Here is a 27317-nt window from a genome sequence, read left to right as displayed (position 1 = left end):
GCCGGAGCCCGGCGGGATTGATGTACAAAGATACTATAACCAGAGACGAGGCGGTCGCTTCATCCGATGACCTCAGCCTGGAAACAGCAACTGCATGACATAATAAACGTGAATTCTCCTACAATATATACAGTTTGTCCATGCAACTCTTCGTAGAAATAAATGAAGTTATCCCACAGATTGTTTCTCGTAATTTATTGTCATCTGGCCTCTTCGGATAGGTAGCCCCCTCCAAGGATATTGGTGAATAACCCCTTCAGTCACTTTTTATGCACAATTGGTGGAAAATCCAAGTTACTTTAGACTCAGGGAACTTAACCCGGTGCGTTGCTTAAAATGGCAAAAACATATCTACCGCAGTCAACACCTTTATAAAAATCAAAAGCTAGGACAAACTGTGGGGATATAAGCTGCGGTACCAATTTATTACATGGAAATCTTCTTATATTTATTTTACAGAATATTTAATTACAGTATGAATGTAGCCAGAGTAACAGATATTATTATTATTATTATTATTATTATATCTGACAAATGTTTTGTAAAATCCTTTAATTTTTATTCCTTTAAGAAAAAATAAGAACTTGTATGGAATTCCGTCGATTCTTTTATACCAAGAATTCCCAAGGACTATGGTGATTATCACACCAGGTGATGCTTTTTTCCACCAGTTGTGACATCATATTGTAATGTTCCTACAACGTCTGACTACTGGAAAGTATGCCCACTATATATATATATATATATATGGGGGGTGAATCATTCTGAATGTCGTAGGCACGTAGAATGTGAATGCTAAGGACTTGTTTATGCTGTTGCCCCCTCTGAGCGTTCCAAAGAGGTATAATACTTTTAATTTAATTCATTTAATGGTTTCTAGTCCCAAATCCTTAGCACATTTGAATGATAAGCAGCCCTCCCCATTGGGAACTTGGACGCCACTAACCTAGAAGCACACATTTTCCACTTCGTATCCCTATTAAAACTGCATTGCTCCGAATGCGCGTACCGCAATAAACAGAGAAAGCGCTCAGCCCATCTAGACTGCCCGTACGCGGTGAACAGTACATTGCGTCTGGCTGAGCATTCTAGATATTGACTTCTGGCTTTAAACATTATTTATTTATAGATACGACATACATTATAGATAAACCAGTAGGGCCTAAGATCTCCAACTGATGCTTGTATTAGACTTTTTAGTTCAGCGAATCCATGCATGAAGGAGAAATATCCGGTGGGACATCATACAGAAATATGAAATGGTTAATAATATGAAATGGTAAATAATATGAAATGGGTGACGTCAGAGGTCTCGGTGACCTCAGCATTATCTATAAGATGGGTAATACTCAATCTAATGTTTTGTATCTTAAACGGATTATAAGAATGTCATTTGTATTAAATATTCTAACCGCTTTAGGGCAAACTCAGCACCCGGCAAACTGTGCCTCGGAAAGGTATTAGAACTCTCTATAAACCCAAACACATATAGATTCTGACAAAGAGGACAAATCTATACATGAAACGCATGTACGTGACTTTAAGGATTTATCTGATAATTCCTAAAATAAATAAAGTGTAAAGATGGTTTTTGAAGGGATTTCCCATCTTCCTGGAATGAGATATTTCACGATTGGAATGAGGTTCTATAGAAAGCTGATTGGAAGTTAATGAAACAAAACCCAAGTTTCTAAGTGACCACAAAAACCTTTCTTTTTTTCTTACCTTATAGCTCTAGACCTCTCTAATGAATTCATTTCTTAAACACGCTGTCTGCTATGTTGTGGCACGGAGTACTCAAAACACATCCATCCGTAGGTGAGAACCTGTCCTTGCCGTCAGCTGTCTTACAAATAACAGCAGACGTCTTAAGGAAGTAAAATGAATTTGTGAATTCCAAACCATCTTTTTGGGGGGATAAAACATATTTAGAATTCCTCCTTTCTAGCGCTCTTCCCTTTGAAAAAATGGGGGCAATAACATGAATAATAACCCAGTTCTAGAAAAAAAAATACACAAAATTAAATCAACAGTACGATTTGTTACAAGAAGTCATTATAAAATAATACGGGTTTTTTTTCTGCAGGCATAAAAACAAATAATGTTACATGTTACATGTATGAATAATTCAAACTACTCGTACTAAAAACCAGATTCTCTTAGTGTGTTAGAATCATCAAATCATTGATTTTATTGTGATATTCGTGTTTATTTCACTTTTCTCGTCGGCTTCTACATGAATATAACGGGTACCGGGTATCACCGCGGATGAATATGAATTTGAACTTCTATTCTTGCTCTCGGTTCTTATCACGGAATCGCGCAAACCCCGCAAGAAACAAATCCTTTAGAACGCTTACGACTATTCCTTACGCAGGCAGTGAATTTCAAATCCAATGATCTTTAATTAACGACCGTCGTGTGAAATAATTCTGACCAGCAGGGATTGGAAAAAAAATGGAGAGTTCCTTTTTTTTTTTTATGCGCTTAAAAACATCGGTTCCTGTGTACGGCTCGTCACGTGATGACTTTGCGGTGACGATTGTTTGCCGTATCATTGAAACGTACGTTGGATCTTTCTCTGTTCGGATCTTTAGAAACAAGTCCGCTCGGATGTATCTGACTTTAAAGCAGAAAGCTGGTTTCAAGGCGTCTTCTTGGTCAGATGGATCCTTTAGTGTTTTTTTTTTTTAATAATTCTTGTTAAATTCCAAAGCGATGCACCCAGCAGTCACAAAGTGGACCTGAAAAATGGCACACTAGGAAAAAATACAAGTATGAGGCAGGAAGAATGTTAGAGGCTCCTTTGTGTAAGGCCATCTCCGTATTCCTTAGCGTCTCTCCTTACAAGTAAACTTAAGGATCTTCAAGGATCCCGGTCCGTTTAAAAGTTTGTCTCATGGACTGGATCTCCCGGAATCCTGTAGCCCTCATAGAAACTAAAAACAAAATAAATAAATAAAAAGTTCGGTGTCTTGTCATACCCATTCCTGCACGGGGCGTCTGTAGTAGGTAACGTTTTGCTGGACTCCTTTGTTTTTAAATTGGAAAATAGTATATACCAAGACAAGTATGCACAAAGACAATATACACGGGATTACCACTGCCACGGCGTTTACGGTGCTGGGAACGTCGTTTATCGTAACCATAATATCCACGTCGTCGTGGGGCAAATGCCGGTCTTTGCTGCTGTCGAGGTCCTTCAGGTTGCAGCCCATCCAGTCTTTGACGATCGACCTCGGATAACCGAGCTCCACATTCAGCTTTTGGTTATCAAACTTCCAGTATTCCTTTCCTTTGTAGAAATAGGTGTACGCTGAAACAGAGGAGCAGAGATACAATGGTGGCATCAAGTGGTGGTAAAAACATTAAGGAATAGCGCTAGAACAAAACATATATATATCTGCTGCTCCCGTCACACGCTTTGGACAGCTTTAAAGGTCACATGGCAGGGTCTCATGTACATTGAACAGATATATGTTGTCTTCACTTACTTCCTTCTTTGCTCACAAAGGCTCCTTGGGGTGACTCCGGGATCCCTTTCCATATACTGATTGATTTGGGGTACCCTGGATCTGCGGCCCGCTTGTCTTCATTATACCGCCAGTATCTGTCCCCCTTAAAGAAGTACGTTTTGCCTACCAGGTCCCACCGTAAGGCCGTGTCAATACCTTCCCGCGGAAGACAGCTCCCCAGCTCCACTAAACTGTGGGGGTACCCTGGTTCGGCGGTGACCTCCTTAAAAACCCAGTACTTGTCTCCTATGATGAAAAAAAACATCAAGAAATAAGTCTCACTAATGTAAACATTAAATATACGCTCATCCAGTGAATTTACTAATCCTGGAACTTCACAGGAAAGGAAACATTCTCCCCATTCCGCATTTACTCCATACACTCCTTCATACACTGCTTACACTCCTTCATACACTCCTTCATACACTCCATACACTCCATACACTCCTTCATACACTCCATACACTCCTTCATACACTCCATACACTCCTTCATACACTCCTTACACTCCATTCACTCCTTCATACACTCCATACACTCCTTCTTACACTCCTTCATACACTGCTTACACTCCTTCATACACTCCATACACTCCTTCATACACTGCTTACACTCCTTCATACACTCCTTCATACACTCCTTCATACACTCCATACATGAAAAATATGGATATTTTACGGGGTGAAAGAACTATTTCTGGGAAGGGTTTGGGGTTTTCACAGTACTTGGGATGATGTTACTAAAGCTGCAATTACTCACGAGATTAAATGTAGAAGAGTTCAACTCGTTAATTATCTGGAAGCTTTAATTATCTAGCTCAGGTAACAGAGCCAACTCGACATTTTCATTTTCTTTTACCTCTGGTTTTCATAGAGTACTTTTTAAGGAACGGCAGCGGAAATCATTTATCTCGGTACCCACCTCCGAGTCTAGTCTTATAACGTTTAAGAACTCGTCCTCCGACTGAAACGTGCGCAGATCTGACAACCATTAATGCAAGCACAAGAGGGTAAATTAAACGCCTCTCGGCAGGGATTTACAGAGCAATTCCATGTCTTCAGCCTTGATTTTAATAACGGGAAAAAAGATCTAAATGTTGGGCAACTTAAATAAAATTTTTTTATTTTTTTTATATTGTTTTGCAGGTAAAAAATATGGATTTTTTACTTTAAGTTGTGGAGCCGTGAAGGGGTTGATACATAAGTGCGGTTATAATTTCTCTTGTGTTTTTTATATAAACTACAAATTTCCTAAAAATAAATAAATAAATAAAAAAAAACCTTAGACGGTACCTTTAAAGAACACAAATTTCCCATCCGACCGCTCGTACGCCGCATCTATTTTTGCAGGAAGACCTTTCCAGAACTGTTCGATTTGCATGGGGTACCCTTCTTGCACTTTATTGTTACGAAGACGCCAAAACCAACGATCCTTCAAATAGAAAGAGAGAATTCTTACCTGGGAATTCCTTTTCCTTGTCCATTTCCAGGTGGCACATGAGAAGAGAAGGCTCCGCCTACCAGGTAGGGCAGGAAATACTATAAAAAAAGGAGACCTCCCCCTTCCTCCCCAGTGTGGTTAAAAAGAAAGACTCAGGCAAATAATAGACAAGCAAAAGTAAATTTAATGGGTGGGAGTAAAAGTGTGCCACCTGGAAATGGACAAGGAAAAGGAATTCCCAGGTAAGAATTCTCTCTTTCCCTTGCCATTCCAGGTGGCACATGAGAAGATTTAGCAAGATAGGGAGGGAAGGATTCCAGTCTGCAGGACACGACGACCAAATTGAGACTCGTCAGAGAGAGGAAGGTTCAGCCTGTAGTGCCTTACGAACGTATGAATCGACCTCCAGGTCGCTGCCTTGCAAATGAGAGACGGATTCACCCCGGAGAGTTCAGCCCAGGATGTCGAGACGGATCTGGTCGAGTGTGCCTTCAGGCCGGAGGGAGGCACTCTTCCCGCGGAGATGTAACATAAGGTGATTGCGTCCTTAAGCCAGCGGCTTATGGAAGCCCTGGACACTACTCTGCCCCTGCGGGTCCCCGCAAAGGACAGGAATAGTGCGTTGGATTTCTTCCAGGCGGATGTACGCGAGAGATAAGACAGGATACATCTCCGCAGGTCTAGCGAGTGGAGTTCCAACTCCATGGGATTCTTGGGATCCGGACATAACGTAGGTAAGACGATCTCCTGATCAGAAAGGAAAGGTGAGACAACTTTAGGGAGAAACTCCGGTGGTAAACGGAGGATAACGCAGTCCGGCAGAATCTTGAGAAAAGGTTCCACTCTGGAGAGAGCCTGGAGCTCACTCACCCTCCTAGCAGAAGCGAGTGCTACTAGAAGGACAACCTTGTAGGTGAGCAGCTTTAGAGAGGTATCCTCTAGAGGCTCAAAAGGAGATGTGGTGAGTTGGTGCAACACGAGGTTAAGGTCCCAAGGTGGAACCGACGGACGGAGCCTAGGGCGAAGTCTGCACATCCCCTTAGAAAATCTGGAGATCCAGGGATGGGAAGCCAGATTGGAGTCCAAGCAGTTGCTGAGAGCTGAGATCTGAGATCTGGACCTTGATAGTAGCAGGTTGTAACCCGTTATCAAAGCCGTCTTGTAAAAAGCGTAGCACCTCATGGATGGATGGAGAGGATACTTCGTGCCCATAGCACCAGGTGATGAACGTTTCCCAAACCTTCTGGTATTTAGCAGCCATAGTTTTCTTGCGGCTGGAGAGAATCGTTTCCACTACCGATGAAGTTAATCCCCTTGAGGTCAGGATCTCCCTTCAGAAGCCATGCTGAGAGGTTGAGCCGGGAGGGATCTGGGTGGAGAACAGGGCCTTGAACGAGAATATCCCTCACCTGAGGAAGAAGCATGTGCTCGTCTACGGCCAGGTTGATAAGGTCCGAAAACCAGATTCTTCGAGGCCAGAAAGGAACAACCAGGATGACACTGAGGGTTTTCTCGAATCTTCCGGAGCACTCTGGAAATAAGGGGAAGCCGAGGAAAAACATACGCGAGATTGAAATCCCAGGTCTGCGAGAGTGCTTCCAGGGCTCGGGGACGGCCAACTGGAGAGAGAGAAAAAAAAAAAAACTCCTGTACCTGTTCGGTTAGGTGCGTGGCCATCAGGTCTATCTGAGGAGTACCCCATTTCTCCGTGATGAAAGCGAAGACCCTTTTGTGTAAGGACCATTCTCCCGGAAGTACCGAGTTCCTGCTGAGGTAATCCGCCTCCTGATTCAGTGAACCCTTGAGATGAACCGCGGAGAGAATGCAGAGACTGAACTCCGCCCATCGGCAGATCTGAGCGGTCAGGGTCTGCAGGCGCCTGCTTCTGGTGCCATCTTGTTTGGACAAATAGGCTACAACGGTGACGTTGTCTGAAAGGATCCTGATGGACCTGTGTCGCAGGATTGTAGACCAGAACCTTAGAGCCCTCCAGACCGCTAACAGAAATTTGATGTGCAGGTCTGATTCCCGAGGAGACCAAGTTCCCTGGGTAATATTGCTTCCCATAACATCACCCCAGCCTCTCAAACTGGCGTCGGTGGAAATTACCACCCAGACTCTCGTCTGCCAAGAGAGCCCCTGTGAGAGATTCTGGCTGTCAGCCACCATCGGAGTGACTCCCGAACGAAGGGGGAAAGTTGGACGTTCTTGCGAAAGGACATCCTGGAGCGATCCCAGTGATCCAGCAGGAACTGTTGAGGAGGTCTTGCATGAGCAAGTGCCCAGGGAACCGCTGAGATGGAGGAGGTCATTAGGCCGAGCCAAGACATGATGGCTCTAATGGACACTGACTTGTTCGTTAGAACCGCTTGTGTGAATTCCCTCAATCTTGGGATCTTGTCCCGAGGGAGAAACGTCCTCTGTACGTGTGAATCGAGGATCATTCCCAGAAAGGTACGACGTCTGTTTGGAAGTAACTGTGACTTGAGTCTGTGTACTAGCCATCCTAGGTCGTGGAGGGTCCTGAGAAAAAAACTCCAGATGGGACTGGAGCAAAGTTGCTGAGACCGCTACGAGGAGCCAATCGTCCAGATATGAGACCACCTTTATGCCTTTTTGCCTCAGGAAGGCCACGACCACCGACATGAGCTTCGTGAAGATCCGAGGTGCTGAAGCAATTCCAAACGGAAGAGCCCGAAACTGAAAATGTCGAATCGCTTGAGGTAATGGAACCGCTAGACGGAGGAATCTTGGTGGTCTCTTCTGATGGGAACATGTAAATAGGCATCCCGCAGATCTATGGTGACCATGAAGTCCCCTGAAGAAATGATCTCTGTGGCGGACTTCAGGGATTCCATCCGGAACCTGTTGTATCTGATACAGGTGTTCACCACCTGTAGGTTGATTATTAGCCTGAATTTCCCGGATGGCTTTGGACAAAGACTTGGGAGTAGGTTCCCTCTCCTATCTCTTGTTGAGGAACCGGGACCAGAGCTCTTTCGAGAATTAAGTTGTTGAGCGTGGCGAAGAAACCCGATCTTTTCCAAGGATCTGCAGGGGGCATGGACAGCAGGAATTTCCGGGCAGGTAGGTGAGTAAGCTCCAGAGCATAGCCTTGTTCTATGATACGAAGGACCCAGGGGTCTGAGGTGATCTCTTCCCAGGCATGAATGAAACCGGTCAACCTGCCCTCTACCTGAAGCCTGCTGGCATCAGAACCTTCCTGCTTTACTGTCCCTGCCTACCCCGAAAGGACTGGTAGTCCTGATTGGAGGTTCAGGGCCTGTAGGACTCTCTCTCTCTTGGAGCTCTGTAATAACTCGATCTGAAACAAGGTGGTCCTTTCCTCTGAGGTAACCAGTGCTTTTCCCCCGTGGTGGATTCTAGGATCGTGTCGAGATCGCTGCCGAAGAGGTGGCTCCCCTGGAACGGAATGCTGCACAGCTTGTGTTTAGAGGCATTATCAGCAGACCATGACTTAAGCCAGAGTGCTCGCCTAGAAACCGCTGAAAGCGCAGTGGCTTTAGCAGACGTACGGACTGATTCAATGGAGGCATCGGAGATGAAATCAACTGCTAAGCAGGTGTCGGACAGGTTGCTAGCGACCTGCTCAGTCTCTCGAATAGCTGCAAAGTCTTCCACCGCCTGTTGGAGCCAGATTTTAATGGCTCTAGAAGTTGAAACCATAGCAATCGCTGGACGAAATTCGCCGCTGCTGCTTCAGAAGACCTTTTGGCAGACCTCAGCCCTCTGGTCCATGGGGTCTTTGAAATGGGCCGCGTCTACCAACGGAATGGCTATTTTTTTTTTTTTTTTTTTTTTTTTTTTTTTTTTTTTTTTTTTTTTGTGGCCTTGGTTACTGCGGTGTCGACTTTCGGTTCGGGGACTTCCCAGGCCTCAGAATTCTAATTATCGAAAGGAAAAAGCTTCTTGGTTCTCAAGGATGTGAAGAATCTCCTGTCAGGAAATTTCCACTGCTCTGTGATAATGGCAGAAAGAGAATCGTGGACTGGAAAGGTCTGCGGTTTCCTAGAGTGACCCTGAAAAGGATCTGGTTTTGCAAATGGTATGTCCTCCTGTAGATTCAGAGTAGAGTTTCCCTGTTTCTGTAGTCATATTCAAAAAGGAGCCAAATAATCTTCCGGGTTATCCGGGAGGTAATTTGGTGGACCCTGCTGGTAAGGTTGTTGCAGGGGTGCCTGAGAGGGCTTTGCCATGGCTCGAAAACAGTCAAAGGTAGACTGAAGTTCCCCCTTCAACCAGGAGGTAAATTCCGTTGCGGAAACTTCTTTAGGCCGAGAGCAGGAGTTGCACGTTTTGACCGAAGGGTCATGCAGGGTCTTTTTGCAGGATGAACAGGCTTGTGTTTTGACTTTCCCACATATTTCCTATGTGGGGAGGCTTCAGGAGGGATATCCTGATTTTTATCTGACATGACTGAGGAGAAGAAACACAAGCTGTAACTGTAGAAAACAATGGCATAGGCAACGTAAAACTTCTTCCAAGCAAAGAGGGCAACACCTACTTGAAATGGCAGTAGACAATCCTCAGGCACGGGCAGGCACAATAGCAGAGAGGTAGATGCAAAACTACAGCACAGAAACCAACAGCAAGGAAAGATCTTACCCATTCTGGCGTTGTATACAGAGGCATTTAGGTGCCCAGGGCCGGAAACCTCACATCCGGAAATTCCCAGCCAATTGACCTCTCGTGACCCCGGGTCGCTGCACCGGAAGTGAAGCCGATTGGAGATCTGAACGTGTGCCGAGAAAACCGGCACAGCCGGTTAGAGATCTCCTCCTGCCGTGCCACACTCTGAGGATTCCCCGGGACGGAGTGAACCGGAGCCCGGGGATATACATCCCAGTGAGCCCCCTGGGCTGTGGGCAGAGCCGAACGAGGACTGAGCCTCGTGTGCGTTGCCGCGATACACGCGGAGTTGCAGCCTCCGAGGCTGCCGCACGAACCCTGGATCCACACGGGACCGCTGCCGGGTATCAGAAAAGGACGCCCCCCCGGGGCTCCGAGAAAACAAAAAAAGGAAGGAAAGGTAAGCTTCAGCCTAACCGCTACCTGAGTAGGGCAGGAAACAACACTGGGGAGGAAGGGGGAGGTCTCCTTTTTTTATAGTATTTCCTGCCCTACCTGGTAGGCGGAGCCTTCTCTTCTCATGTGCCACCTGGAATGGCAAGGGAAATATGCAAACGATCAGAGTATATCTTTAATTACAACGAAGACATCACGCAGACTCACGTTTCCCGTAAACAATCCAACGTCTACAAACCAATAAAGTAAAAAGGAATCATCTGCCACCGGAACGTTATCTCTACTGCTTCTTATAGGCGGAAGGAAGGGGGTGTGGCCAAGTCTAGGAGCCAGAGCCAATAGACTTGAAAGGTGTAAGGGAGTAGGTGGGACCTGGTGAGGTGTGGACAGACCAGCACAACACACCTGCCCCTGCCCCTGCCCCTACTAAACTGCCCCTGCCTAGACTAAACTGCCCCGCTCGTCAGCTCTGAATCCCCAGCCTCCGAATTCCGCAGAGGATTTATAATTATCTATAATTATTAAGACCAAACTAGAGGTGTTTTGTGCGTTTCCCATACATGTAAACATACCAGTTAAATATATTTACTGAAATAGCAAAAAGTATATATTTTTTAAAGCTACAGCAATACCGTGTTATGGGATATAAGCCTTTTACCTTGAAAACAAACATTTCTCCTCTAAAAAGTGCTACTGTATTAAAATTTCCGTCGCATATGTTTGGCCTGGATCCTGGACTGGAAGGCTTATCTCCGGGTGGAGGTCGGGGAGGTCTCGGCTGCCTTTCATGCTTTCGTTCTGAGGTGGAATGGATTCTACGTGGAGGCAAAGTCGGCAGAGGTCTTGTAGGCTCCATCGCTTGAGCAGGAGGACCTTCAAAAACAACAACATTTATAGGATTTTATTGAAAATAAAAGAGTCTATAAAAATACTAAAAGAGAACAAGACATTTTTTTAAATCTCCTCTATCATAGTGTTGCTATCGGTGTTAAATTTACTTACTATACACGCTATACACAAGCGATTTGTCTTTAAAGAGGAAATCCAACTGCAACAATGGGAGTATCATTACATTAAAAAAAGAGAAGCTTTTATCCCTTTTTTAACCTTTTTTTTCAAAGTTTTTTCTTATTTCTCTATCCCCAATGCCATCTTTCTGATATCTTCTTCACAGTTGACAATTCAAGACTTGAATCTCTACTATTCTCCATTCTTTCCCACTTGTGAGTCTAGGCTTTTGCCCAAACTTTACTTATTCCCAGGAGTTCCTACTATTTCAACATGCGAATGAATGCTGTATGCTGACCACAGTTCCTTCTACAACCACTAGAGGTCCCACTTTCCCACATTCTACTTTAATGGTGCAAAGATGCTCAATCCTGTCCTTAAGTACCCTGAACCATTCAGGCTGTAATTATATCCTTTTAGTGGATATCATTTAACAAGAGGTGGATTGGTCTACTCGACATACACACTAATTATCTGTCACGGAAACCAGGCCTATTAAGAGCAATTCGTTGAAAAAAAAAATTCTGTATCTAATTTTCACAAATGCATAATTTGTTACAAAAAAAATAAAAAAAGCAATTAAGCACAAACATGTTTGTAGCAGTATTTCACTTAAATATAAGACATAACAGAATCTGGGAATTGGCTTACACCGAGACCCTTGGATGCTGGAGGGGTAAGTGAAATCACAAGATGCAGGTAATATACTTATTACATAAAAATAGAGCTTAAAATCACATCTTGAATCAAACGACCCATGAGGCATAATGCTCACAGAACAGTCCCAGTTATTCATTCCACTGGCCTGTCTTAATAGATAGTCCTACCTGTATTATTGTTCCTAGGATCACTAATCATTTTCACAAATACTACAGCAGCCACATAAATCATGTAATGCATTTTGCGCATATCCTCTTAACCATGATTTTGATGAAACACGAAACGGACGTGGATCAATGCGGAGGCGCAGAAGTTCTGAAAATGATTAGAATCCCAGAAGCTGTAAGAAAAAAGGGGATCTGTGCGCTCCAGACAAGCAGCTGAGGGGTATTAAATGCTGTATACCAGCTCCCTGCATTGCCCTGTTAGCGGATTTCTGGAGGCAGCCACAGGATTGAGCAGGATCTCAAAATTAATGGGCACCCTGGCAAAACGTCAGCCTGAGCTGCCAGATTTAGATACGTCAGAGAGATAACGATAGATGATGCTTTCACATTAGAATAGTTTCCAACACACTAATAAATAGCGGATATATATACACATATACATATATATATATATATATATATATATATATATCAGGCACAGATGTTGGATGAGAAGCCCTGATTCGCAATCTCCATTACAGTTGAGGTCAGCGCTCTATGCTGAATGAGACAAACCAAGACATTTTGGACAAGGCTAAGCTTCTAAGATGGTGGGAACGGTTTGGGGGAGACCCAAAGAGCCCTGACCTCAACCCCATCGCATTCAGAATGCGATGTCATAAAAGACGCGCACCCAAGTTAATGGAAATGTTGATCTGAATGAATCAAACCTTTTTTGGCGGTGTCCGATTATGCGTTTCGTCTTTAATCCCTTTTATATTTGATGCCTTATAGATGGAACAATAAATAAATAATTACCATATATTTTCTGGATCCCTTGTAAGTCGTCCTGGGGAAGCTTGAAGTTATGCGTATCCATGTACTGGTAGAAAGGAGCCATGATAGCACTGGGGTCATTGGAATGCTCCAGTCCCAGGGCATGGCCAAGCTCATGAACAGCTACGAGAAATAAATCATTGCCTACAAAGAAGATAAAATACAGAGAGTAAGACATGATAAGACATACGACGCCATTATAAACCTGTTGTATCACAGTAGTGAAATATATATATTTTTTATTGTTCTTTAGTTTGGTTAATAGAGAAAACACTGAAATCGCTGCGGTGAATTTGCTTATCTGTACATTACCAGTACTGTAATTACCATCATGGTTGGAATTTCCTAGCGTCCACGGCTCATCTGAGTCAAAATGGGTGTCACCTCCTATCCCAGGTCCAGGAAAGTAGGCATGTGCCAAAAATCCACCTTCTCCATCAAACGGAGAGCTGTCTCCATGGAAACCGGAGGCAAAAAATATCATAATGTCAGCCTCTTTCCGCTCGTTCTTAATCTCATGATACGGGATCTCCTCAAAAGTCAGCGGAGTGACTTTTTGCCATACGTCGAATGCCTGCCGTATTGCTTTCCTTGTGTCCAGCTCTCCAACTTTTGGAGTATAGTTGTGTATGCTACAGGGAAAAAGGAAAATAATGAGCGATACCATGGCAACCAATACGATAGCATCAAGCATGGAGAAACTGTGCCGACCATGAAAACCATATTCTTTTATTCTTTCAATATTTACATTCAATGTCATCCTCCCCATTGTGCATTTTGGAGATTCAGGGAAGCAAAGACTGGAATTTTATGATTTTCTTTTAGAATGTGGCAGGAATATTTCATGTTATAACAAAGCAGCCATATGATGTCATCATTTATGTTTTAGGGAGATAGTACTGTCATATTGAGTACAAACGCCTTGTTTAATATCATATTGGATACTTTCTTATTGTTGGATAGTTATGCGAATGCTGAATATAATACATCAATCACGATGCTCCGTAAACATCATCAACAACAAGCACTGCTCAGATAGCTGGCCAAGAATCACAAAAGCCGCAGTCCCATATGAATCGGGGAGCCACCGGCTACTTTTCGCCCTTTGCCCTCTTTGTCTTTTCCTGCTATTCACTAAAGGAACAGCATTGGGTTGGATTTATAGCACATTAAAGTTTTTTAGTTCTTGTGCTGTAATTGTTATTGTTGTAACTGATGTTAAATTACGGCCATTGGTTGTGTAGACCCTAACATGGATTGGCTAGACAATTAAACAACCAAAACTGGCCATGGTACACATTATGGCACATCATCTAAGCATACTGCCCTATGGTATGTATCTATTTAGGATGTATACGATCAATCCCCTTGAAGCCGGGACTGGTGTGTAGTGGTTTATACTGGAGTTCTCACTGTCTATGATGTCGCATGTCGTGGAATATCATGAAGGTGTGAAGGAGCTATGATTTGGAAAGACTATGGGGGATTTTTTAATCAGTTGATACAACTGACTTGTGAGAACGTTTCTTTTCTATCCATACCACATGCCAGCGCTGTATAATTTTACTATTTTATTTATTTCACCATTTCCATTAATACCTTCAAATTATTTTTGAGGGTATTATTAATATCTGTGGTGTTCTTAAACATCAACATTTATTGCACAGGCCATGCAACACGACCACATTAAGTAATCACCCCATATTATAATGTTTGACGAAAATAAACCTTTTTATCGGATACACTTGGAGAAAATAACTTGTTTTCTTTCTTTCGTTTTTTTCCCATTTTTAGTTTTGCATGAATAACGCTGGAGCACCCAAGGGACCAACCATTTAAACCGTAATAATCATGAACGGTAATGGTTTTAGTACACATATAGTCTGTTGCAGTAATTAGGTTTTCAAGATATGATTATAGGCCATATGCTGTAATTTGCAGTTTTAATGCTCCTTGAGATAGAATATTCAAGGTTAGAATAAAGCGGCCCTTGGTACGATCGCTGATTCTACAAACATATGCTCCATAATAGCAGCTTGGCTAATTAATACCACATCGGCTGCTGATGAACTACAACTCCCACTAGTCTTTTGGCTGACCGGGGGTAGGTTAAGAAACCTTGGAGTTATAGGGTGAGAACAACTGCTGCGGTCAATACCAAACAAACTCGTAGAAGGACGGTGTATTTTACTGCTAGTGACATCTGTAAATGTTAACAGCATGTTCAAAGTGTTTTATATTCATTATTTTTGTGCAAAATCAGCACTTTGCTCCATTGTATATCCATGCATAAGTTAGTAACACACGTGTGCTTCCCTCACACTTCCCGTCCCTCCAAAGTGTAACGGGTGCTAGCTCCACCCTAACCCTTAACCTTGCCCACCCCCTCTTACTCCTCATGCAGCTAGCCCTGCCCCTGCATATTACTAGCCCTGCCCCTGCATATTACTAGCCTCGCCCCTTCACAAAACCACTCCTCCAGAAGAGGGAGAGCTCCAGACTGCCTACATTGGGAAGTTCCCATAAATGTCCACAGCACATTACTGTTTTTTAGGGGGGATTCAATCTCTAGGGCTCTCTTCTCTTTCTAGTATTTATCACAAAAGCAAAATCTTGAATAATATTGAACTAAATTCTTTATTTATTATTTACACCAGGTTTAAGAAACCAGGCACTAACAACTTGTTTTTTGGTGAATAAATACCTAATCTGATATTTAAAATAAAGGACAGGCAATCCATGGCTCACAAAGTTAACGTGGATCCCAACCAAAGCACAGTTACAAATGTAGCGGGTCCAAAAATCTAAAGAACTCTGTATTGGCTTCCTGAAAATATTTTTCCAAGCTTTCACATTGTGTGTGTGTTAGAGAATAAAGTTCCATTTATTTTAAAAAGGTTATGTTAAAACCAATGCATGTCACTTAGCGTCCCTTTAAACACACCTGTATGTAATGTGCTTTTGTCTCCACTTCTGTCCTGTTAGTGCATATCGTTTATTCCGTCTTCTATGGCTTATATGCAGCAGGTCAGGTACTCCACAGCGAGGTTTTTTCATCCACCTACACAGTAATTATTGCGGAAATAAGGACAGATTACTGTGGTGATCATTAGTCAGTGCTTGAGCTTACGCAACAAAAAGAAACTATATAACAGCCGACAAACGATACGTCTTTCAACAGCCGAAGACTGCAAAATCAAAAAAAATGCATTTAAACAGAAACAAATACATTTTTGGGGAATGTTGCTAGTATACATGTTTAATAAATAAAAACATTACAACTAGGCAAGGGCAGCCATCAGCAAACAAATAAAGTAAATAAAAATGGGACATATCAATGCATTCATTATTCCCAAAGTAATGATATTTTATTTTAATGTCACTAATTTAAAAACATTTTTTATTTTGAAACTTTTTTTCCAGGTGAAAAATTGGTGTTGCACCTGCTTGTTTTTTTTTTCCAAAAAAAATGTTGTTTCATAATCCGTTATCTCTTAAATGCCCTTTTGTTACAAAATACCAATATTCTGCATATTTTACAGTGATTTATTATGCGGTTTTGGCACTTTCCTGACTTGGAGCAATACGTTTTTTCCTGCAAGTGTCATTGTTCTGCGATTTCTCACATTTAGAAGTCTGTAAGCGTCTGTGCCCCCTGAGCGAAGATCCTCAAACTGTCTCTTACACTCCAGGAGGGTGACAGATGCAGAAAAATCGGTCAGGGGTCTTAAACACAGGATCATGTCGCTCCTGTGAGTGACGCATCATATTTAATGGATGAGAAGGCTTTCGACAAATCTCACTGATTTAATTATGCATAATACAGGGCCAGCCAAGCTCTTTCTACAGCAGAAGATAATTGGTGATGGGACTTCGTAATGTATAGTCAAGGAGTTAAAACCACAACTTTCTTTCCCTTAAGTGAACAAATCATAAGCAAAATATTTTTTGTTGACGGCTGGATTTTACAAAAGTCCTAATTATGCCAATAAACCCAGAATAGCCCATTGGCTAACTACTTAAACTCCAACATTTGTGAAGGGTTAATCCTCTAGTACTTCAGCGACAAAGAAACATGGGTTGCATCAAGATGGGCCAAGCAATCGCACAAGACTTAGATCCCACCTGTCTCAGTATTTATATTTGTATAGTAGGACTATATGTTCATATTCTTATTATCTGCCACTAAAAACACACAAAAAAAATAAATAATAAAAAATCAAGACATTTTGGCATCCAATTCCAACTGTAAGAAGCAAGTTTCTCCGTTGTTTTAATGTAAATGATGCAGAATTAAATTCTGTGCATGCAGCAATGTACAATAAATATGGAAAGGTTTTATCTAGTGGTTACCCACTTATGTTACTAATTTGGAGAAAGCGGAAGAATACCTCACCCGATAGTGTTTTGGTCCAGCACCCCGGTCACAGGAATCCCGTAGAACTGCTGCATCGCTGCCACGGCAGACTGCATAGCTTTTCCCGAATGTAAAGCTGAAATTCGGATGTCGTATGGAAGCAGGTATCCATATGTTTTTAACCAACTCTGAAAAAATAAGAACATACAATTGGACGCATTTTTAAACACGTACCTTATTACTGTGTCACAATATCAAAAAATAACTATTATTAATAAAAAATAACCGCGGAGCCTAATATTATTACTTTACATTTTTATAGTTATATCTAGGCCGGCTCACAATATTTTCTGGTTTTCCCTTTAATCCTACATAGATATTTTTTTCAGCCTTGCTCATTACAGAATAAGTTTGCACAAAATGTGACTAGGGACGTTTAAAACCGGCGTCGTGCATACTTTGGATGTAATTATCCTTTACCGGTTATTAACGTCCCTATTACACATGCATGCAGATTATGTAAGGTATGTATATGTTATAATCACGACCAATCCACAATTAACCCCTTAAGGACAATGGGCGGTCCCAAAACCCATTGAAAACAATGCATTTTAAGCCTGTACATGTACGGGCTTTGTCATTAAGGGGTTAAAATACAGCGAGAGGCCTTAAACCTGTTGATTAAGGTCTTATCTGCTGTCAAATACTATGTTTCTATATGTGATTACATATATTTCACTTATAGGTGACACTTATACAGTCATTAAGGGACCCCATTCAGTCTGGGGCATATTTAGATAGATCTTCTTAAGCAGATACAACCGCTTCCAAAAAACACTGTCTGCGGTGAAAATGTGGCTGAAATACACGACTAGCTGCGATCGCTCAACGTGCTGCTGTTTCAAAATTAATAGTAACTACCTGCGTGAACCATCCGGCAGGCTAAAAATAGATTGCAGTTGCTACACAATTTCCAGATCCTGCGGGAAAGGAATATGAATGAATGAATGAATGAACGGACTGTTGTGAACCGTCTATAGAAATGTGGACAATATCCGACCGGTCTTATTTATTATGATCTGCGTGAAATAGCAGGACCCCCGTGTATTTTCCTATGTATTTGGTGTCATCATATTTTAGAATGTACGAGCTCTTTCAGCTCGGGTGCAATCAGTTAACCCTTTAAGGTCCCAAAGGTGCACCGACAACGAGAAGGTAAACCAAACGTCTCTCCCGTTATATTATTCTACTTTCATTCACTAAGACTGCAATTAATACTCATCAAGTGTGCAGTGCGGTTTTAGCTTTAAGTATCGTGCATTATTGATAAACGATTAAATAAATGATTTTTTTTTTAGCATATGCATTATATACATAATATACAGATACTAATGACAGATCCGGCGGTAACCTTTAAAGGTAAATAACAAAAGATAAAAGTACTGTATTTTATGCTATGTGTGCTGCCACCCCCATCAGATTAGGGGTCTCTGGGCTATTAATGCTTTCATACTTTCCACCCCCATCCCTCTCCCTGACTTGTCCAAAAACAGTCAGTGACAATGCCGTCCAATCAGCTTGCTGGGCCTCTGTGATGTCACTGCACACACACGGCCAGTAGCATGTAGATGATCAATATTACCAAGGCACAGACAGATCTGTCCTAGCAACAGCTCCTTAGTGGAGTCAAATATATCAACTAAGAGAAGTAACACCTTTCTGTGAAAATATATCAGACTGGCGCTTTAACATGTCATGTTTTCATTTATTCTATGACATCGTGTGGAATGCCTTTCTTCCTAATTGTTACTAAACTTCTGGAAGATCCATCACTAGCATTTTGTCAAACATATTATACTTAAAACGCATCATTAATAGTACAGTACGCTTCCCTGTTTCATGTCAGTAGGTGTTTTGCATACACAGGTAGTCTTCCATCCATAAATACACTATATGGACAAAAGTATTGGGACACCTGACCATTAAACCAACAGCGACTTTTATAACATCGCATTCTAATTACATAGACATTAATATGTAGTTGCCTAAGAAAAATGGCCATCATTTTAACCCTATATTTTACCAAATGCTCTTCTATCGGCGGTAGCTTTTCCTACGTCTGATTACTTTGTTCTCCGTCTGTATTTTAACACTGATTTATTTTTAAAGCATGTCCTGTTTTCACTAGCGTGGGTATTTAATAATATAACAAAGCAGATCTATTTCCTTGATTTTGTTTGCGCCTCTCATGTTTTCCTTACATTTAACTGCGCAGCACCATTCTCTGCAACTAGACCCAAAATGATGTGGTTTAACCCTTATGTGCCGGTGGGGAGTGCAACAAAGCACACTCTATGCTTGCCTGGATAGCATATTGTCCTCACTCCACCTTTCAATAAGCGGCTTGGTCCTGAGGCAGTTGGTGTTATATTGATTCAGCTCTGTCCAACACTTCCAAGGAAAGGGCCGTGTATCATTCAGACGTGCGCTATTAGAATAGGAAGGGATGCGGTACTTGTATGACCCAGATTCCGCTTCATCGCCTGTGATTGTGACCAGGACTTGAATAACCTGTGTTCTAATTTACTACATATCATATGGGCTCGCATCCAGTATAGCTATATGTTCAAGCCATCCCACAGGCAGTTCTCTGCAGAAGCTCATACAGTGAAATTACTAGCATTTATAATATATACAGATGGACGGTAGTTAGGGATTTCCGCTGCCCAGATGTTTTCTTTTTTGTAGACAATGGTCGGAGGTGAGGTCACTAGCTGCTCGGTGGCGAGTCCTAATGATTGAAGCGCAGGCTGTGGAAATTAGATAAAGACGCACTGGTTTAAGAACATAAAAGTCCGTAGGCAAGACAGCCACAAGAGGCCTGCTTCATTGTATTAATGTACGCTGATATGATGAAAACTGCAAGCTGACAATGTTAAATATAAATTGGTTTTATTTTAGCTTTTTCCATATGTTTTGGTCCTTTTATGAATCAGCCTGGACTGAGGCTGCGGGTCAGCTGGAGTCACAGCAACATGAATGCTAGCGGAACACAACTGTCTGCCACCGCTCTCATTGATTGTAATGGAAAGGATGGTCCGCATTTACTGCCCGAAAATGCCAGGTTAGTGGAAGGAAGAAAATGAACCAGGGGTATATAAATAAAACTTAAGTATGCAGCATCTAATATGCCAATAGTAAAATGCACCAGAGTCCACTCGCAATGAGTGGGATTGTTAATTCAACTGGTGTACAAGTGGGTGCCGGGTCCTGGCTCTCTTTTGCTCTAGATAACAACCCCTTACAGGTACCAAATGACTCGAAATTACTCCGCATTAATGCTCATTAGACTCCCATGAAGCCAACCTGATCACTGACACTGCCATCTTAGTCCTTATCTTCCCGACAAAAAGACGACTACCAGAATTTGGTTTTATTTAAATTTCCATCATTGTGTGATTGCCTTGCGTGCTGTGCTGGTTGAAATAATTGAAACCAAGAATTAGGTATTTGCAGTCATGCGAGTATGGGATCCATGCTGATTTTAATGGGAAAATCCCCAGCAGCCTTGAGAGCTCACTGCCAACATCTTGGTTTGGTTACTTTAGGTCCAGTGCCACCTTCCCATCAAAGTAAATGGCGAGTCGTTTGCAGGGCAGCACTGGAGATAAAGTTTGAGCTGAGGAAGTGACTGTATAATCAGACAAACCCAAGAGCGAGCCCCTCGTCTCTGTAATGAGGTTTCTAGACAGATTCTGCCTCTCTGTCAGCAGTCGAGATGAGTCGTTTCTCTATTCCGAGACACAGCAGATGTCTCAGCGGTGCTCCATTTTTCAGAGATCCCTGTGTCTTTTAGTATTTGTTCCACCAAGCTTAATATGTATTCGATGGCACGTTATTATTCCACCTACATTTTTTATCTCATTTCAGGCAATACCAGTCTGCTGTTAAATGACTGAAAGTGTACAATGCATAATGTTCCTAATACAGAGTTTACTAAAGAATTTGCGCAACGCTGAGCTACAAATGTGCTGTAGTGAAATGATCTTTAAAATCATTTAAAGTAACTCCATAAATCAGCTTGCACTTTCTGTTTAAGTCTTTCAATAATTAAACTAGCAGCAGGGATACAAATGCAATGTATTTTCACCCCATTTTGTTACAATGCAATAAAATGCTCTAGTAAGAAATAAGCTATCGGTATACTTCATTTATCAAACTCCGGTATCATACACCGATCAGCCATAACATCATGACCACTGACCGGTGAAGTGAATAACGCGGATAATCTCGTTATCATGGCACCTGTCACTGCGTGGGATATATTAGGCAGCGAGTGAACATTTCATCCTCAAAGTGGATGTTAGAAGCAGGAAGAATGGGCAATCGTAAGGATCTGAGAGACTTTCATAAGGGCCAGATTGTGATGGCGAGACGACTGGGTCAGAGCATCTCCAAAACTGTGGCAAGCGCCTACAATGGGCATGCAAGCATAAGAATTGGACCACGGAGCAATGGAAGCAGGTGGCTGGTCTGATGAATCACGTTTTCTTTTACAGAGGTCTAGCGGAGTCCACGCCTCGACGGGTCATGGCTGTATTAGGCAGGTGGTCATAATATTATGGCTGATCTGTATATCTTCTGCCGTCTACAAGCACAGACGAACGCTTGGTTTTGTTTATGAGCCGTGCAACCTTAGGCACACAAATTTCCACACGTTTTACATAGTTGCCTACATTCTCGCTCACACTGGATGCAATCTGGCAGTGATGTAATTGGCGATTCGAGCGATGACATCATTAATCACCCTATATTCACCTCATACACATTCCTGGAGGTGTGTAACTCAGTAAGCGATTCCCTTCCATTCGTTTATATGCGGAGGCAGCACTGTACATGTGCAGATCAGCAGTAAGTGAAAATGATGTGTCTCTGGAAAACATGGCCCCCCCAATCCAGATTCGTGTCAGCTTTTCAACGTGTCCATTATTCTTGTTACATTATACAATTCTTCCGATGGATCGGACAAAGAGCGTTATGGTCCCTCCTGCAAGTCTCTATTTTGAAAAGTCAAAAACGAATTATTAGACCCAGATTCCTCAAGCCCTCATTCATTAACCTCCGTCCACCTTTTGGCGTGAACAGGTTTATCACCATTCTTTTTTCCAATTAAACAATTTTGTGGGTTTAACCTTTACATGTCTTTAGAGAGTGCAATGGATGACATAAATAAATAACTGCAATAAATATATAAATAAATATTTATTTGTTTAACTAAAACCACTGATTATAAAAATGCATATTAATAGGTACGTTGCTATATTATTCCAGTTTTTTTCCCCTCTACGTCATCTCTGTTCTCTTTACATAATTGCTTAACATGTTGCGAATAAAAATCCTCGCAGTACGAAGTCATTTGTGAAGATTGTTTCCACTTTGTACACTTAATGTCATTATCTTATGTATAACGAACGATTTCTAGGTCGTGCTAATATATTCAATTTTCTTATATGCACGAAAGAGAAATTTGCAAACATTTTCTGAAAAGTCATTTTTATTCTGTGCATGAAAACAACACAAGCATAGCGGGAAAGAAAACGTCGCTTGTGCCATCACACGCTCCAAATGTAAGAGTGAATGTTTCAGTGTGTCCATTATTATGAGTGTGTGTTAGTATGAGTGTATATGTGTGAATGTGTGTTGGCATGAGTGTGTAAGTGCGTGTTAGAGTAAAGTACTCTGATGGCAGCTGACAAAAAGTCATTAGCAGGGTGGGCAAATGCATTTTGGGGCATTTTGTGGACACAACAGAATTAACACATTAACTAGTATTAACCAGTTCAACTAGTATTAGCCGGTAAACTGGTCATAGCTAGAAACTGGAAAAAAAAACAGGAAAAATATCTTGGGAAGAGATAAACGCACAAATACGATTCCAGTGTAAAATGGAAGAGGGGTATTACATGAGTATAGGGAAAAAGACAAAATACCTAGAGATATGGAACCCATGGATAACCCATGCACAACCAAAAGAAAGATCCATTGATTAAGTTAATAACAAAGCTTAGTAACATAACAAATTTATTGATACCTTTAATTAAAAATAGAGTGGTATAATTGCTGAAAGTATGGATGTACGGCATTTACTTATTATTTAACTCGTTATAATATATATTTATCTGTTTAGAATTTGATTTTTCAAGTTAAAAAAAAAAAAAAAGGCCAAATTACAGATAATTTGAGTTATCAACATAATACAATGACATAATAAATGCCAAGTAGTACTGGAAGGATGGCTTATATTATATTTGATTGTTTGTCTTTATCTTTATGTGTTGCTGTTTATGTCAAGTACGATCGATTATAAACAACGCTACGTAAAGATCAAGGAAGATAAAAAAAAAAATCGATTGTTATGTCTATATATGTTTGTTTTTTGTATGTTTTTTGTACTTTTTTGAATAAAGGAAAAAAAAAAAAGAATTAACACATTAACGTGCATACGGTGGCTGGAGTGTCCCTTTAAGAAGCCACATTTCTGTCTTTGCGATAGACTTTAGTAATGGCACAGTTCTTAAGGCAATATTTATATATTTATCCTAAACCACAGACATTTATGTAAACGTGCAATATATTAATTTGTCTTGAGTTACTATATCGTAGCATTAGTGCATCCTTAATAGAGGACTTAATTAATCCCCATAGTCTGCGTTTGGTGTGCTCTTCCAGAATACTAAAAATTATTAATCGAGGGGATGCTGTTCTTTGCCTCATCTTTTACTCTCTATGGCGTGTCAGCATGCAACACTTTGATAATATCGCTTGTATCTGGCACAGTTCTCCTGAAGGTATAATTATCCTTTATTTGCTTAATAATGTAGTGACAAATTGCACATAGGCGCTGGAAATGAACCAAAACCTAATACTACACTATTCTTTTCCATTTACTAAAACAAGAAAGTATAACACGTCAAAGCTGCAAAATATTATATAATTCTCAGGGCTCGGATGATAAAAGAGCTTATCCATCACCGTCAAATGCCCTCCTAATAATTATTAATAAAATATTTATGCTTTCATATAAAACAATGTAGAGTACAGCAGGACAGAGATTCATCCGTGGGTTGTAGACAACTCTGCCAGCTTGTCTAATTTCCATATTCCAGTACAGACAGGTTTTTTCTCTCTCAACATTCATATTTTTTGCTTTTTTATTTAGAAAAAAAAAAGAAAACAGTTTATTTTTGGTTATAGCAGGCGTCGTGCATCTACGGCACGTGTTAACCGCCGGTATCTAGGATATGATGTTAATGTAGTTCAACAAAACAGCAGCGTTAGAGCTGTGAAAAGTAAATATATTTGGTTTCCTTTTTTAACCTAAAAGAAAATGATATGATTTTCAGAGGAGAAATGTTGGGGAGGGGATATTTTTGCATACCTTTGGGGAGAAATAGATGTTTCTGCGATGCTAAACCACATTATAGTATAAAGCTGCGTGGAGCTGTCAATCAGTGGCAGCACTTTGTACACATTTACAGGGGATCTTTACTGACCCCCATACCCAGCCTTCCCTAGGCCAGTATTGGAGCTTGGCCATACACGTCTCCCCCCATGACTTCGAAAACAGGACCACACGAGGGCCTATCGAGCTATCATATTCATTAATATGCATATGATGGCTGACGTGTTCCTTTTAATAGGACAAAGGAAAAACGAGGCTTAGCGGTTGTGTACAATGTGTAATCCATATGTCCTTTCTGCACCGGCCAAATAGCTCTAAAGGTTTGAGTTTGTGAAGATTGTATATTAGCCCAGAGAATGTTCCAGCGTGACAATAGTTTGTTCATTTTAACAAAGGTTGCATTAGTAAATTCCATGTTTTTGTCCTTGTCTGTCTTATGACATTTTGTATCCGTTTTGTACAGCTGAATTGTTCTGATGATTGAGGTAATATGTACGTTATATTCATCTGGTGTTTGTGTGGTTGCTAGGAAACCGAATCACCTACTTCCTCTTCACGTTTCGATTTTTCGATGTGTGATTTATTTCCTGAAGGTATTTAAGGACAGTCACAAACATCAATAATACTTTGACAAACAATGAAATTGTTTCACAACATTGCAAAAGGCAGAAGATACTCAGGGAATGGCTGGATATAATCTGTCACTCAGAACAACCATTTCTCATCATAGAACATTCTAAACACACAGCTGAACACACATCAATGCGTGTCTTTTCTATAGCATACTATACCAACCCAGGGCAGGACCTCCAGTGCACCATCACGGCCCCCATCTTCACTATGTTCAGTGATATGATTTCATATAGTGTAAGCGGGCCGACTGGGGAGACCAGATTTCTGCTGTAACTGGCCCATCGGACAGCATCACAGCAGGGGGGGCCTGAATATGTCACTGAATGTAATATTCCAAACCCCTGATTCACTTATTCTCAAGGAATAATAATAAGAACGTGTATTCTTTCCCGCTACCGTGTAAGGCTAGCCTTTTATTTAGAATGAAACATTGTAACCTATAACTCGATGGGAGATAAGTATTCGGCCCATCCAGTCTGCCCATTGTTTTCCTGCCATTAGAAAAAGAAAAAATAAGAAGGTCATTTTTTTCCGTGATGGCCATTTTAATAGTAAACTATTTGGTTGTAAAAAAATTAAAAATATGTGGTGAGTGAAAAGAAAGAATTACTCTAGATTTTGGAGAGAGAATCTGAAAACAGAGAACTCTATGGTGGGGGACGCGTGCCGTCATGAGAAAAAAGGGAGTTGTGACCAAGAAATAGTGCTGTGCTGGGGGAGAGCGAAGGGGAATGATTTCATATTCAGTACATTAAGCACATCGCAATGCACTTACATATGAAAAGAATGAATTTCCTACTTGCTTTTTCTAATCAAGAAACCCCGATTCAATCTCCGGCACAGATTACTGAACGTGGCATTCATATATTACCAAGAACAAAGGCTTTCACAGCTGAACATCTTGTGCCTGGAGCTGACTGCAGTCTCCTTCTTCTTATGAGTAAATTACTGCATCAACATTCAATACGTTTTCTCCTATCCGGCCACATAGACTGCAGGCAATCACAAGCTGAGGTTCTCGGACACTGTGAACATCGTCATTTCCTGAAAGTATTACTAGTCTTTACAATCTGTTGCAGTTTTTTTCCAATGTATGGGGATACCTGGTGACTTGCCTGACTTCTCAGGAGGAATCTTTAATATCTGGCTGGAGGAGCGATGTTTGGTCATGTGCCTACTCTTTGCCACTTTTTAAGTCTAAGTCTGACACCTTATCACAGCCAAACCACATGAAGTGAGAGAGCTCCAAGCAGCCAACCCAGGTATGCTCATCGGCTAAACAAAGTTTTGTAGGAAGAACTCAGAAACAGGGCTTTGTCAGAAATGGGAAACCCATAGAAATGATTTATCAGAGTTACTGTTAAGCTTTCCCCTTTTGGATCATATGGCACCTCTGCATACATGCCTAGTTATAGTCTCATCCAGCCCTGGCTTTGCGCCTGCGCTTTGCTTTGTATAAATGAGCACATACGGTTATGGATCACATTTTGTAATGAAATATCAAAGTAAAGTGGAAACATCTGGTCTTGCTCATTCCTGAGTAACAGAGACATTTATGTAGAATTACTCAATTACAGCTTGAGGATGTTATTAACAGCATCTGCTTGTTGGGTTCTAAATACCAGGTTTCCATAGTGGCCCTCTACCCCCTCATAAAGATGCCTTCATCATAGGAACTAATTTAATGAGAGAAGTTATACAAACAACAAAAGTCAACTAGAGCCCTTTGTATAAGATTCTCCTTAAATCCCGCACGACCAATACAACCCAGTAACAAGACATCTGTTAATAACATAATACTATTTTATACTCATTAAATGGATTCTACGGTTTTTAGAGCTTAATGCAATTGAGCTGTGTTTTAAAACATATATGCGTACATTTCTGCCTACTTCAATTGTCTCGTGTGTATCCCAGCGAAGTAAAACCTTGTAACGTCACATCAGACGCAAGGTGCGGAAGACAAGCACTGAAAACCCAGCTTTTTACTAATCATGATTTCAGTTCTGCAGCAATGGAGGATCAGAGACAGAGAGAAGCTCTCATGACCTGAAATAAACCTCCTTGATTACAACCTAATGTAGGAGAAAATGTGTGCTGATAATTATGACAGACAACACTCAGCGGGAAAACCTGTGAAAATATAATTGCCAGAGACTTGTAATCAATTTTTCATAATGAAGGCAGATTGCAGGAAAGAGTTCCAGAACTGT

General features: G+C 41.3%; 1 protein-coding gene across 1 annotated transcript in view; it reads right to left on the bottom strand.

The window, feature by feature from the left end:
* Positions 1–2697: 2697 nt before the first annotated feature.
* MMP24 (matrix metallopeptidase 24) overlaps positions 2698–27317 on the bottom strand; it is a 43983-nt gene continuing 19363 nt past the window's right edge. The window contains exons 2-9 of the mRNA XM_053453472.1: positions 17049–17197; positions 15597–15713; positions 12980–13284; positions 12635–12796; positions 10660–10874; positions 4808–4946; positions 3495–3761; positions 2698–3316 (exon numbers count right to left, since the gene is read on the bottom strand). Of these exons, the coding sequence (XP_053309447.1) occupies positions 2979–3316; positions 3495–3761; positions 4808–4946; positions 10660–10874; positions 12635–12796; positions 12980–13284; positions 15597–15713; positions 17049–17197 (1692 nt within the window). The 3' untranslated portion in view covers positions 2698–2978. The remainder of the gene's footprint in view (positions 3317–3494; positions 3762–4807; positions 4947–10659; positions 10875–12634; positions 12797–12979; positions 13285–15596; positions 15714–17048; positions 17198–27317) is intronic.

The sequence above is a fragment of the Spea bombifrons genome, chromosome 13 (assembly GCF_027358695.1).
Source record: "Spea bombifrons isolate aSpeBom1 chromosome 13, aSpeBom1.2.pri, whole genome shotgun sequence".
Taxonomy (NCBI): Eukaryota; Metazoa; Chordata; class Amphibia; order Anura; family Pelobatidae; genus Spea; species Spea bombifrons.
This window is presented reverse-complemented; position numbering and strand designations above follow the sequence as displayed.